At 41.2% G+C, this 14,013-nt stretch overlaps 1 protein-coding gene across 1 annotated transcript in view; it reads right to left on the bottom strand.

Annotated features, from left to right (window-relative positions):
* The window catches only part of CDK15 (cyclin dependent kinase 15), a gene marked incomplete at its 3' end in the record, with an annotated part of 76,745 nt that overhangs the window by 42,008 nt on the left and 20,724 nt on the right, over window positions 1–14,013 (bottom strand). The window contains exons 7-8 of the mRNA XM_008057117.2: window positions 10,137–10,260; window positions 6,810–6,930 (exon numbers count right to left, since the gene is read on the bottom strand). Of these exons, the coding sequence (XP_008055308.2) occupies window positions 6,810–6,930; window positions 10,137–10,260 (245 nt within the window). The remainder of the gene's footprint in view (window positions 1–6,809; window positions 6,931–10,136; window positions 10,261–14,013) is intronic.

Here is a 14,013-nt window from a genome sequence, read left to right as displayed (position 1 = left end):
CTCAGGCAATCCACTTGCCTCGGCCTCCCAAAGTGCTGGGATTATAGGCTGAGCCACCGAGCCCAGTGGCTATAATTGATTTCTTAAGACAAGGGTGCTAATGCTCACCTCCTAATGTCATTTGTCCCCTAGTTTAGACCTTATGGGGTTTATGGCCTAGCAGAATAGGATTATTCTTTTCCTCTTTTCATCTTTTGTCAGTTGGAAATCTTCTTCCTACTCACTTCCTCATCTTACCACTCTGAAAAGAAAAAGATAATGGGGGGGATCTCCATGTAAACACCTAATACTTAGAAATAACTTTGAGAGTGAACAAATATAGTAAACTCAGTGGAAGATGCCTATTGTTCTATTTCTACATGATATTTGTAGTTCTACCAGGCAAACAACAACAATCTGTGATAATCAACAATAATGTAGAATTGCATACCCTGCAAAACTACCTTTCAGTAGTGAGGGTTTGTCTTCTGAAAACAAATAGAGAGAGTTTGCCACCAGCAGGCTTACACTAAAGAAAATTCTAAAAGGTTTACTCAGGAGAGGAAAATTACTCCAAAAGTGAGATATGAAGTGCATGCAGGAATAATGAACAATAATAGTGGAATGAATAAGAGTAATGACAGTAATTTTAAATTATAATTGAATTTTTGTATTATAAGTGTCATTGTTATGGTTAAATTCATGAAATACTGACCAAAGGAGTAGCATACATTTTTGTATATGCAGTAAGAGGGTAAGAGATATATAGTTTAAGGGAGACTTAAAGAATGGGTGGATGAGCTAAAGGAACTACCCAGAATGCAGCACAGAAAATTAAGGATATGAAAAATATAAAGGAGAGAATAAGAAATATGGATAGTAGAAGAATATGGTCTAATCTTTCACTGAGCTCTGGAAGGAAAATAGAATAGAGGCAATATTAAGAAAGAAAATGGCTGATGAAAGACACGAATTCATAAATGGAAAAAGCACAATATATACCAAGCAGGGAAAACCAATAGAATTCCACACTAGATACCTCCTAGAGAAAACTGCATAATAATAAAAACCTGGAGAAAACAAGAGATCGCCTGCACAAGGAAGACAATAAGACTAAAAGTTACCTCCTTAACAGCAACGATGAAAGGCAAAGCAGGAGAATTACATCTTCAAAGTTCCAAGAGAAAATAACTGTCAATCCAGAATTGCATCCCCAGCAAAACTACCTTTCAATAGTACAGGTTTGTTCTTAGAGAACAAAAATAGAGAGTTTGTCACCAACAGGCCTTCACTAAAGAAAATTCTAAAAGGTTTACTCAGGAGAAAGGAAAATTATTCCAAAAGTGGGATGTAAAGTGCACATAGGAATAATGAGCAGTTTTAAATTTATTTGCACTTAATAAAAATGACCTCAAGGTATATAAAGCCAAAAATGAATAGAATTCTGACAAATCAATAATATAGTGAATGGTTTCAACACACCTTTCACTGGTAGGTGAAGCAGACAAAAATCTTTATAAAGAAGATTTGGATAATAAAATTAACAATCTCAAATATCTGAACATGTAAAAACTTGTACTCAACAATTGGGGGATGCACATTATTCTCAAACATATATGAAATAATTACAAACACTGATCATGCATTTTGGGGCAACTTTTAATTCTGAAATAATTTTAAACATACAGAAAAGTTGCAAGAGGAGTAGAAATAACTCTCTTCCATCCTTCAAACAGATTCATCTACGCCAGTGTTTTGCCACTTTTATTTCATAATTTTATCTATCTATCCATCTATCTATCTATATCTATCTATCCATCCATCCATCTATTCCTTCATCCATTCATCCATCCACCCACCCATCCATCCATTATTCTATCTATTCTCTCTCTCTCTCTCTCTCTCTCTCTCTCTCTCTACTGAATCATTAGAAAGTAGACTACAGATAGCATGGCTCTTTATCCCTAAATACTTATGTGGGTATTTTCTAAAAACAAAAGCATTATCTTACATAACAGCAGCACAATTATCAAAATCAGGAAATTTAACATTGATCTTATACCATTACCTCTAATCCACAGTTCATATTGAAATCTCATCTATTGTCCCTACAAGTGCTCCCCAGAGTTTCATTCACCCCAGGACTCAACCCAGGACCACATGTTGCATTTAAGTGGCATATCTGTGTAGTCTCCTTCAATCAGGATCAGTTTCTCAGTCTTTTCCTTTTAAGACCTGGACACTTCTAAGAGTGCAGGCCAGTTACCTTGTAGAATGTTCCTCCGATCGGCTTACCTGATGTTTCCTCACAACTGGATTCAGGTTATGCTTCCACCCCCCCACCACCATACCTCAGCCCCAGAAATACCACATAAATGATACTGCTCCTTCTCAGTCCATCCTATTAGGAGGTGGGCTATCAGTCAGTCCCCTTGCTCAGAATGTTAACATTAATCACTTGGGGAAGATGATGTCTGTCAAGTTTCTCTACTGTAAAGTTACTATTTTTTCCTTCGTTGGTTAATAAGTAATTTGTGAAGAGGTACTTTCAGATGATGAACATCTCTTATTCCTCATCAAATTTTACCCCTCTAGTTGAGGACTAATGATTCCTGTTTCAACCCATTACTCCTATACTGGATGAAAAAGTAGTGATTTCCTAACTGTCATTTCCTGTCTAGTTATTAGCTGGCATTCTCCTGTGAGGAGAAGCTTCCCTTCTTATCTCTCTAGGCAACTCCTATAGCATGGACTTGTGGATTCTTCTTTGATTAAATGAATAATAATCCACTACTCTCATTATTTACTTCGATGATCAATGTGGCCCAGATTTGGGCACTGAAAGCCTCTTCAGACGGTTTTCCATGTTCTTTTGACATATTCTTGTCATTCTTTTCTCACTTTGTAAGAAAATTTTCTGACCCAACAGGATGTTCCAGGCTCAGCTTGTACATTCCCTGTTCCGGTTTTAGAATCAGCCATTTTGCTACAGAGTCCTAGCTCTTTTTAGTAGAGAATGGTATTACTAAATCAAGATCTGGGTGGTAGACCAACATTTATGTAAAATAAAATAATACATTTCTTAAAAATATATATATACCTGACATCATCAAATGAAAATCCTCTCTGAGACAGCCCATTTCATTCAAGATGTCAAAGAAATTTCACAAACAAAATTAGCAAATCACTGTCAAAACCAAATAAACACTCATAGGAAAAGATTCATATGCAAGAAATAAAAGAAACAATATACAATGAAACAGATTTAAAGGAACCTTTGCTTTATATGTGTAAGAATTTAGAGAGAAAATTATAGAACTTTACTGAAAGTCATTAAAGAAGAACTAAACAGATGGAGCAATATACCATGTCCAAAAATTAGAAGACAATACTCTATTATAAAGATGTAATTATCCCCAAAGTGTTCTATAATTTCTATGCAATTCCAATGAAAATCCTACCAGGATTTTTCATGAAATTTGAAACACTGAATCTAAAATTTATATTAAAAATTCAGATGGGAAAAAAAGCCAAGATACTCTTGAAGTAGGGGGGAGATTTATCCTATGAGATATTACATTATTATAAAACTATAGAAAGTAATACACTGTGGCACTGGTTCAAGACAGACAAATTGACAGGATCAAGAGCCCAGAAACAGATCTATGCATTTATGGAAACTTGACATATAAGAGATTTGGCATAGCACATCACTGAAGAAATTGAAGTGAGACAACTGCTTCACATATACAAAAATCAGTTTCAATGGATTAAAGATTTAAAGTGAAATGAAAAAGTTTGACAACCTTTAAAGCAACACATTGAACAATATAATTCTGACCTCAGAGAAGGAAGAATTTTTAAAACAAATAAACAAAAAAGGCTAGCCATAAAATAAAAGATTGATAAGGTCAGTGATATTATAATTAAGAACTTTGTTCAAAAAGGCAACATTAAGATATGAAAGTATGAGCTAAGAGAGGCTATTACAACACACATAACTGATAAAAGGTTAGTGTTCAGAATATCTGAAGAACTCCCATAAATTGATAAGGAAAGAAAGGGAGGTAGGGAGGAAGACAGAGACAGGGAGACCATCCAAAAATTAACAAAAGACACAGACAAGTATTTCACAGAAGAGAAAATACAAATAGCAAATGATCCATGAAAATATGCCCTACCTTATTAGTAATTAGGGGAATGCAAATCTAAATCACAGCATTACACCATTCTACCTGCTTGATTAGCAAAAATTAAGAAATCTGGTATTGCAAAGCTGGTTCAGATGTGGATGAAGGTTATAGTCCACTGCTGGTTTATCAACGGTCCTCACTTTGGAAAACAATTTGGCGCCATTATATGAAGTTGAACATTCACACACCCTGTGACACAACAAATCTTAGTTATGTATCCTAGAGAAATCCTTAAATATCAACACCAAGTCTGTTCAAAATAGTAGAAACAAACTAAATAATTGAAATGTCCACCAATAGGAAATAAAGTGTAGTCATACAGAACAACATGGATGAATATTAGAAACAATACTGAGTGAAAAAAAAAAAAGCCAAAGAAGAATAAAGCAATATATTACCTTTTTTTTTTTTTTTTTGAGTTGAAGTCTCACTCTGTCATCTAGGCTGGAGTACAGTGGCACACTCACAGTCACTGCAGCCTCAACCTGCTGGGCTTAGGCGGTCCTTCTGGCCTCAGCCTTCCAAGTAACTGGAACTACAGGCACGCACTACCATGTCCAACTTATTTATTTATTTATTTATTTTATTGTAGAAATGAGGTCTCACCAAGTTGCCCAGGCTGGCTTCGAACCCCTGGGCTCAGGCAATCCTCTCACCTCGGCCTCCCAAAGTGCTGAGATTACAAGCTGAGCCACCACGCCTGGCCTATACCATATTTAGAAAAGCTCAAAAGCAGGTAAAACCAAATATTTTTAGAATACATCTAAAATGTAAAAATACTATCTTAAAAAGATGTAAGAGAAGGCTGAAACACTCCCCTACCCCCATAAAAGGATTCAGGTAGAAGCCCCTCTAGTGGAGGGACAGGCTGATGGGAAGGGAACTCAGGCTGATGGGGAGCACTGATATATTCTAGTAGTTGCACAGGGTAGCGGGTTCACGGAGTTCACGCTGTCAGGCTCCTTAATCGACGTCAGCTTGCTCAGTCTTGACACTACTGACTTCTAGGCTGGAGGAATCTTGTAATGGGATGCTGTCCTGCCATTGCAGGATGTTTAGCAGCATCCCTGGTCTTTACCCAGGAGATGCCACTGGCACCCCCTCCCATTCCCAGATGCGACAATGAAAAGTGTGTCCAGGCACAGTCGAATGTCCCCTGGGGAGCAAAACTGCCCCCTGGTTGAGAATCATGGATCTACATAGATGTTATATATGTATTTGAATGTTTTAAATATTCAGTAATAAAACACAGTTTAAAATGGATGGGTAGAAGTTTCACTCTGTGAGACACAAGCAGAAAGCCATCATGAAGAGCTGAGCAAGCCACAGCCCGCCAGAGTGCTTTGAAGTGACAGCAGAGTGGTGTGAGCGGACAGCTTCAGGAGGGTTCTGACTAGCAGGTGATATTTCTAGAAATGGTACCAGGTATCCGAAATCAATGACTCCATGCTGGTGTAAAGTTTCTGCAACCTTTCTCAATTCCTTGGGAAATCTAAAAGCTTAGTTTAGATTTTCTAGAACACCGTTTAACTTTTTTAAATTGATTTTTGAAAGCAAGGCCTTATGTTTTGATAGAAACCCTTTCTTCTGAGTCCTTGAAAGAAGCCGATGTATCTTATTTTCTTGAAGAGTTGGCTGTGTCTGTAAGGTCACCACATGTCTAACCGGGGCCCTCAAATGACTGGGAGATCTCAAGGAATAAGACCCAGATAATGTAACTCTGCTGTTCTAGGATGATGAGTGCCTGAGATCCACGGTTACTACTGCACTCATCAATCCAAGAGTCTCCTCAGTTACGTGGTTCTACTTGGTAGCACCTATCAGGTTCTAATACTTGCAGCACAGTTCCATTTAACCCTGGGTATGGAGCCTAATTTTCAAAACAGAGAAGCATAGTTGCAAAGAGGATACATAACTTTTTCAGAATAATTGATTAGAAATACATTTGGCATAAAAATATGGTCTCTATGACTTTTTTATCAGACTCTGAATAGCGTTTGGGCATATGTGAGTGTGTTCATGAAGATGTGTATGTCTGTCTGTCTGTCTGTCTGTGGTTTGGGGACATACATGTATTTCTCTGACAACAAGATATCAAGGAGTAGAAAAGGCAAAGGACTGAAGAAAGAAACCAGGAGGAGGGGTGTGGAAGAAAGAGCACCAGATTTTCAGGGCATGGTGGCTCACGCCTGTAGTCCCAACTACTCAGGAGGCTGAAGCGAAAAATTGCCTGAACCCACGAGTTCGAGAATACCCTGGGCAACATAGCAAAACCCCATCTCAAAAAAGAAAGGGGGCAACCCCTTCAGGTCCCCTCCCATTGTGAGCTTTTCTGTCCTCTCAATAAATCCTGCTTTCTCAAGGAAAAAAAAAGGGAGGGAGAAAGGAAAGAAAGAAAGAGAGTATTGGGTTCAGAAGGTGTCTTAGGCAAGACCTCTCTGGGTTGGTTTAATTGTAAAAACTCACAGAATTGTTACAAAAATCAAATGAGATGTATATTTGAGAGTAAATTTCTATATATAAATATGAGTGATCATCGTTATTATAATTATTTTAAAAACATAATCTAGATTATAATCCTACCCTCACGGGTAAGATGACCCCCATTGTCTTCATTTTCTTGGCATTTGCTCTTACCATATGTCCAGCTCAGAGGAATATTCAGTGGCTCCCAGCAAAGCATCAGGAGGCCGGTACCAGAGGGTCACGACTTCTGAAGAGTATGTCTGGCTGGGAATGGACTTGGCCCGTGCAAGACCTGCCCAACAGGGAACAGCATAAAACCCATTTTCCTGGACACTCTACCAGGGAAAGTGTAACTGGCAGATAAACACATTTTGAACATGATATACAAACTTTTAACAGACCTATTCACTGTCTTGACCCTTGTGCATCACTTCATCAAGTGAATTTCTCAAATTTTGGCCTGCTTTGCAACTAAATTGTGGGCTTCCTGGCAGCTCAGTGTGGTTGAGTGACTGAGTTCTTGCCTATATATAACATGAACAGAGGTGATGTATGACTTTCTAGATTATGCCTCAACGGAGGGTTAGGTGTTCTGCTTCCCATTCTTCCTCGGGGGCTGTGATGAGAAGGAGGTGGCAGCTATCGTGAAATACACAGTTGGGAGAATACTCTAGAGATGGCAGAGCCACATGACAGAGGAATCCTGAGCCAAGACACCACTTGGCCACCATACAAGCTCTGACTGCTTAGGTCAGAATTGTTACATGAGAAAGTTAAGTTATACCTCTGTAATTTTGGGTCTCTGTAACAGCAACTGAACTCCATGGCTAACAGGCCTGACCTCTATTTTGTAGTCCAGGAACCCTCAGTTTAGTAGATAAAGAGTGGGGACCATGGATGGGCTCGGTGGCTCAGCCTGTAATCCCACGCTTTGGGAGGCCGAGGTGAGTGGATTGCCTGAGCCCACGGGTTCGAGACCTGCCTGGGCAACTTGGCGAGACATCATCTCTACAATAAATCAAAAAATTAGCTGAGCGTGGTAGCGCACGCCTGTAGTTCTAGCTACTTGGATTGCTGAGGTGGAAGGATCACCGGAGCCCAGCAGGCCGAGGCTGCAGTGGCCGGGAGCGGCCACTGCACTCCAGTCTGGGTGACAATGAGACTCCAACTCAAAAAAAAGAGTGGGGACTTGCTAATTCAAATTAATTAGATGAATTTTGGTTGGTATTTTGTTTCTTAGTTGGTTTGTTTGTTTGAGTCAGGGTCTCACTCTGTTGCCCACGCTGGAGGTCAGTGGCACAATCACGGCTCACCATAGTCTTGACCGCCTGGGCTCAAGTGATCCTTCAGTCTCAGCCTCCTGAGTAGCTGGAACTTCAAGCACACACCATTTCATCTGGCTATTTGTGTGTGTGTGTGTGTAAGACGAGGTCTCTCTATATTGTCTAGGCCAGTCTCAAACTCCTGGGCTCAAGTGATTCTCCCACCTCGGCCTCCCAAAGTGCGGGGATTACAGGTATGTGCCACCATGCCTGTCTTAGATTAATTTCTAAGCACATGTCTGCAAAATGAGAGCACTTTTGCAGTCAGCTGCTTATCTCACAGAATTGCATGATCTATTATTGGGAAAAATTTTAGTAGATGAGTTCACTCTGGTGGAGCATTAATAAATGAACAGTTGTTAAATGCTGACATGTCAGGATGAAAGCTACTATATCAGAATAAAGTGCTGCATCCATAGTACCACCATTTGACATCTACCAAACAGAGAAGAATGGTTCTTCAGCTCATGCAGAGCCAGTTTCCCAACAAATATTTATTCAGCTCCTACCAAGGTACCAGGCCCCAGGGTTACAATGAATAGCAAAAATAGACTCAGGTTTCCCTCATAATACAGTCTAGTAGAAAAGACAAAATCATCATATGGATAGATATATATATGTGTATGTGTGTACACATATATGTATATATGCATGTATGTATGTATATATTTGTGTATGCGTGCACGTATTCGTGTGTGTGTGTGAATATAGCTATGAACTGTGTAGACAAGTAACAAAGATGCCTGTAAAAAAATTGTAATTATCATATACTATGATAAGTGCTAAAACAGAAAGATGCAGTGATACTTATAGAAACTATATATCAGCCGGGCTCAGTGGCTCAGCCTGTAATCCCTCGCCTTGGGAGGCTGAGGTGAGTGGATTGCCTGAGCCCGCGGGTTCAAGACCTGCCTGGGCAACTTGGTGAGACCTCATCTCTACAATAAATTAAAAAATCAGCCAGGCGTGGTAGCGCACGCCTGTAGTTCCATTCTTGGAAGGCTGACAAGGAAGGATCGCCGGAGCCCAGCAGGTCGAGGCTGCAGTGGCCGGGAGCGGCCACTGCAGTCTGGGCAATGGAGTGAGACTCCAACTCAAAAAAAAAAAAAATGAAACTATGTATCACTTCTAAGGGAACAAAAACTCTGGATACCCATATGATAGCGCTTATGAGGGGGGTCCCCAAAAAACCTAGAATTTACTTATAAAAAATTGTGTATTCTTAAATGTTTAAACTTCAGTCACCTTAAAAGTACTCTCTATTTGATGCAATACACCCTTTGAGACACTTTTCCACTGCTCACAGTTTTTGAACTCGTCAATTTTGATGATTTTTAGTGCTTTTGCCATTTTTTGTTTCAGCTCTTCCACATCAGCAAAACGATTCTCTTTTAGAATTTTTTTACATCCAGGGAAACAAAAAATAGTCACTTAGGGCAAGATCAGGTGAATGTTGGTGAAGGGGGAATAGGAGTCATGTTGCTTTTGGTCAAAAACTGCTGAACACTCTGCACTGTGTGGGCAGATGTGCTTGTAAGTCACCCATCATAAAACGTCCAAATTTGTTGAAAGAATCTAAAAAAAAAAAATTCACTGAAGTCAAATTCTTATAGCAATGCTAGCTGGTACACTGATGCCAATGGATTCCTAGAACACTTACCTAGCAGGGGAAGCCTGTACTACATGGGGCCTGCCCTCCAACCATGTACTACATGGGTTTTTTGGGGTCTCCCTCATATATAGATACTTGAGTGAGCAGGGGACCATGTAATGGAGCCTCCAACCCTGCAGGAGTCTACACTACAATCTGAGGTTAACCTCTTTATCATGCTGGGGTAACCTTGACTTATCCTGATAGGATTTGTATATCTACCAGATTTAGGGAAACCATCTGTTTACTCTACAGATATCTCTCTATCAAAAATGGCAGTGGAGCAGCAGGGGTTCACAGGTTTGGGGTGTCTGATTAGACTGGGGCTTGACAGTTCCCTAAGAAGCCATCAATCTCTCCCTATTTCTTGCCTCACACTTCCTGTATGGTAGATCAATGGCTTCACAAAGCATTGCATTCTTGGGCCTCCAGTTTTTCAAGGCCAGGCCTGGCCAATACTTTAAACAAGTACACACAAAAGCATCACTGTTCACATTCCAGAAGGAGACCCGATGGGCGACTTACCAAAATCAGCCAGCTTGAGCTCTCCCAGGTGACTGATGAGTAAGTTCTGGGGTTTCAGGTCCCTGTGAAGAACGTGTTGGTGGTGGATGTATGCCAGGCCCCGCAGAAGCTGAAACATGAAGAGCTGGAAGGAGTCGACATGGTACCTTAGAAGATTTGAGCCACTATGTGTTGATTTCTCCTCTAAATCAAAACAGTCATCTGAAGGAATACAGCAAGAGTGTCTCTTGAGAGATCCCCCCCTCCACCAAAAGAGGATTTTACATTCAGAAGGGGAGAAAAGGACAAGGAAAGCCAAGAAACGAGACTATGTCCCAAGCAGAGGGATTCTGGCTTTTCTTGACATCTCGTTTCTTTGATACTGAAGGAATTACCCTTCCTTAAAAATCTAAAGTGAAACTTTGAAGTTTCCTTTGGAACACTAGTTATTGATTTAGATGTGAAAGATTTAAATTCTTCCCCACTGATGAACTTGGCATATAAGATCAAAGTTGACCTGGAAATGATATTCTAAAGTTTACAGCTGCTTAAGTTTTCCAGGTTCTCTGATATGAAACTCTTTTCAAAACACAGCACAGGGAGACCAGACTGGGAAATATATCTTTAGATGGTATTAGGAAATAAAGAAGTTATTATCTTTTTATACCTATTTTTAAAGTCTTAGATTCAAAGTTGAAAACAAGGGAAATACCCGATACAGATTAAGAGGAAAGAGAGACCAAAAGAAATCAGACCCACCGCCACTGTGCAAAATAAATAAATAAATAAAAAGAGAATAAGGAATAAATAGTAGGGAGCAGAAAGGAACAAGGGCAATGAAGGGGGAGAGAACAGGAAAAATACACTCTGGGCCCCAATTTTAGGATGCATCTCATGGTTATGAGGCACAGAAAGCAAAGATGTGACTAGGCTCCCACTAATACAGAAGCTTAAGGGAAAAGCAGAATGCTTCTATTTCAAGTGTCTTTTACTATTTTCCAGTGCCACTAGCAATTGACAATTCAAACACCAATGTCAGCCTTTAGGAAGACCTATGCCAGCTGAGAACATGTTCTGGCCATTTAGATAGGAAAGGGCCAGACCCAGAATTCCTGGGAACACAGGCAAAATGGCAGAGCTATGTGGACAAATCCACTTTTTCAGTGGCATCTTGGAAACTAGGAACTTTGGAGCTGCTGGGACTTACTGACCTAACAGTGACATGAAGATACTGGAGCCAAGCCCATGCCCAACTAGAGCAGGGGCCTTGGGAGCTGACCCACCACCGCACACCTGTAGCCATGCAGAGTGTGTGTAACATCCACGGCAGGTTCACAAGCCATTTAGGGATGCTAGAAATTTCTCAGCCAGGTGTGATGGTTCATGCCTATATTCCCAACACTTTGGGAGGCTAAAGAGGAAGGATCGCTTGAGCCCAAGAATTCGAAACCAGCCTGGGCAACATATTGAGACCTTGTCTCTACAAAAAAATTTTAAAAATCAGTCAGTTGTGGTGGTGCATATCTGTAGTCCCAGCTACACAGGAGGCTGAGGCAGAAGAATCAACTGAGTCTAGGAGGTCGAGGCTGCAGTGAGCCATGATTGCACTCTAGCCCGGGTAACAAAGTAAGACCCCGACTCAAAAAAAAAAGTGTTCTCTTCATTCCATCTATTCACCACACTGTCATCAGAGTGAGCTTTATAAAAAGAAAACCTGCTTAAAACCATGTAAAGTCCCCTCATCTGAATTAGCATGACCATGATATTGTAAAATATATATTTAATCCCCTAGGCATCTCCAAGGTGATGTCTTTAACAAGGTGACTGGCGGTTGGCAGTCCTGAGAAAGCTTCAGTATGGGAGCTGGCCAACTGAGAGACTGAGACAGGATTAGAGGTTCGTGGGAACCCCAAATTGTAGCCATTTGGTCAGAAGCACAGGTGAAACCACCTGGGGTTTGCACTTGGCATCTGAAGAGGGGCCATCTTGGGGACTGAGCCCTCAACCTGTGAGATCTGATGCCACCTCCAGATAGATAGCACCTGCACTGAGTTGAATTAGAGGGCATCTGAGTGCTTGCTTAGTGTGTGAGGGGGAAGCCTACACACATTTGGCTACAGATGCCTTCTGTGCAGTGTATGGTGTCTGTGTTTTTTCCACTCAGGATCACACAGATGAGTCCTTCCTGCTCTGGGTCCTATGCACCTCTTGAGTCTAGTCTCCAACCACCCCTCACTCTGCCCCTTCTAGGCATCTGCCTTCCTGAGTAACCTGTTCTGGGGATATGCCACGCCCTCTATGACATTCCAGCATTTTCACCACTGCCTCCACCTTAGGCAATACACCCCTCCTCCCACCTGCTTTGACTGGATCACGTCTTCCTTTGTGCCTCCAAATGCCTCCTATAAAACCCTCTATCAGTGTATCCCTCACAAATCCACAAAGTCCCTGCAGTCAAGAGTCTGGTTTTTAACTGTATTCCTGGTGTATTCTTGAAATTGTTTTTTCCCTTGACATCCATGACAATGTCTTTATCCGGGTGCTTTACATCCTAAAAGCTGCTTCCCTTTGTTCCTTGCTGTCCCAAAAGGGGAAGTTCTCTCCTCAGTCCTCCTCTCCTTGTGTATTTGTTATTTTGGTTATCCACTCTCTTATCTCATAAACTCCACATACCCATTACCCTCAAGTCTACAGCTACAGCTTCTATCTCCCTCTGGGCACCAAGCTCCTCTTCGGTTGCCTACTGCTCATTTTCCTTTTGATATCCTGTCTCAGGGAGGACTTCGATTTGTCCATATCTAAAACAGGACTTGGCCAGTTGCAATTACACCTGTAATCCCACCACTTTGGGAGGCAGAAGAGGGAGGATTGCTGAGGCTAGAAGTTTGAGACCTGCCTGGGCAACATAGTGAAACTCCGTCTCTACAAACATCAAAAAATTAGCAGGGTGTAGTGGCCTGTGCCTGTAGTCCCGGGTACTTGGGAGGCTGAGGTGGAAGGATCACCTGAAACCAGGAGGTCAAGGATCATGCTGTGAGCCATGATCCTGTCACTGCACTCCAGCCTGGGTGGCAGAGTGTGACCCCAACTCAAAACGAAAACAAAACCAAAAAATAAGACTCTTCCTCTCTCTCTCTCCAAATGAACTTTCCCTGTTTCTGCCAATAGGGCTATAATTCTCCTAGTCAATCAAACTCAAAATCAGTTTGCCCCATCCTTTCCCCTCATGCTCATGTTACCAAGTCCTAGCTAACTTCTTCCTTGTTACTGTTGTCCACATTGCTTCCCATTCTTACTGTCACTACCATAATTTAGATCTTTACTACTTTTTTTTTTTGAGTCAGAGTCTTACTCTGTTGCACAGGCCTGAGTGCAGCGGCACACTCACAGCCACTGCAGCTTTGACCTCCTGGGCTCAGGCGATACTTCCGGTTTAGTCTTCCAAGTAGCTGGGATTAGAGGTGTGCACCACCATGTCCAGCTAATTTGATTTTGATTTATTGTAGAGCCAAGGTCTCGCCCAATTACCCAGGCTGGTCTCGAATTCCTAGGCTGAGGCAATCCTCTCGCCTCCGCTTCCCAAATCACTGGGACTGCGCTACCGTGTAGGCATATGCTACAGTGTCTGGCAGATCTTTACTTCTTACCTAGATCCTTGCTACTCAAAGTCTGGTCCTCAGCCAGCATCCTATGTGGCATGGATCATGCTAGAAATGTAGAATATATTCCATATTTCAGGCCAACCAGAAATGCAGTACAGCACTCTTGGAGAAGAATCTGAACCAAGAATCACCAAGAATAACAGTGGCAAAAACCAGCTCTAGAACCTTAGATAAAATGTTTGTCCTCTCAGTTCTTGGATTCATTTTCTGCAAAACAGGGAAGTTAGATCAGTCCA

The sequence above is a fragment of the Carlito syrichta genome, unplaced genomic scaffold, assembly GCF_000164805.1.
Source record: "Carlito syrichta isolate Samal-C Ts95f unplaced genomic scaffold, Tarsius_syrichta-2.0.1 Scaffold302755, whole genome shotgun sequence".
NCBI classification, from domain to species: Eukaryota; Metazoa; Chordata; class Mammalia; order Primates; family Tarsiidae; genus Carlito; species Carlito syrichta.
Note: the sequence above shows the minus strand (reverse complement) of the source record. Positions and strands in the feature narration are given on the sequence as shown.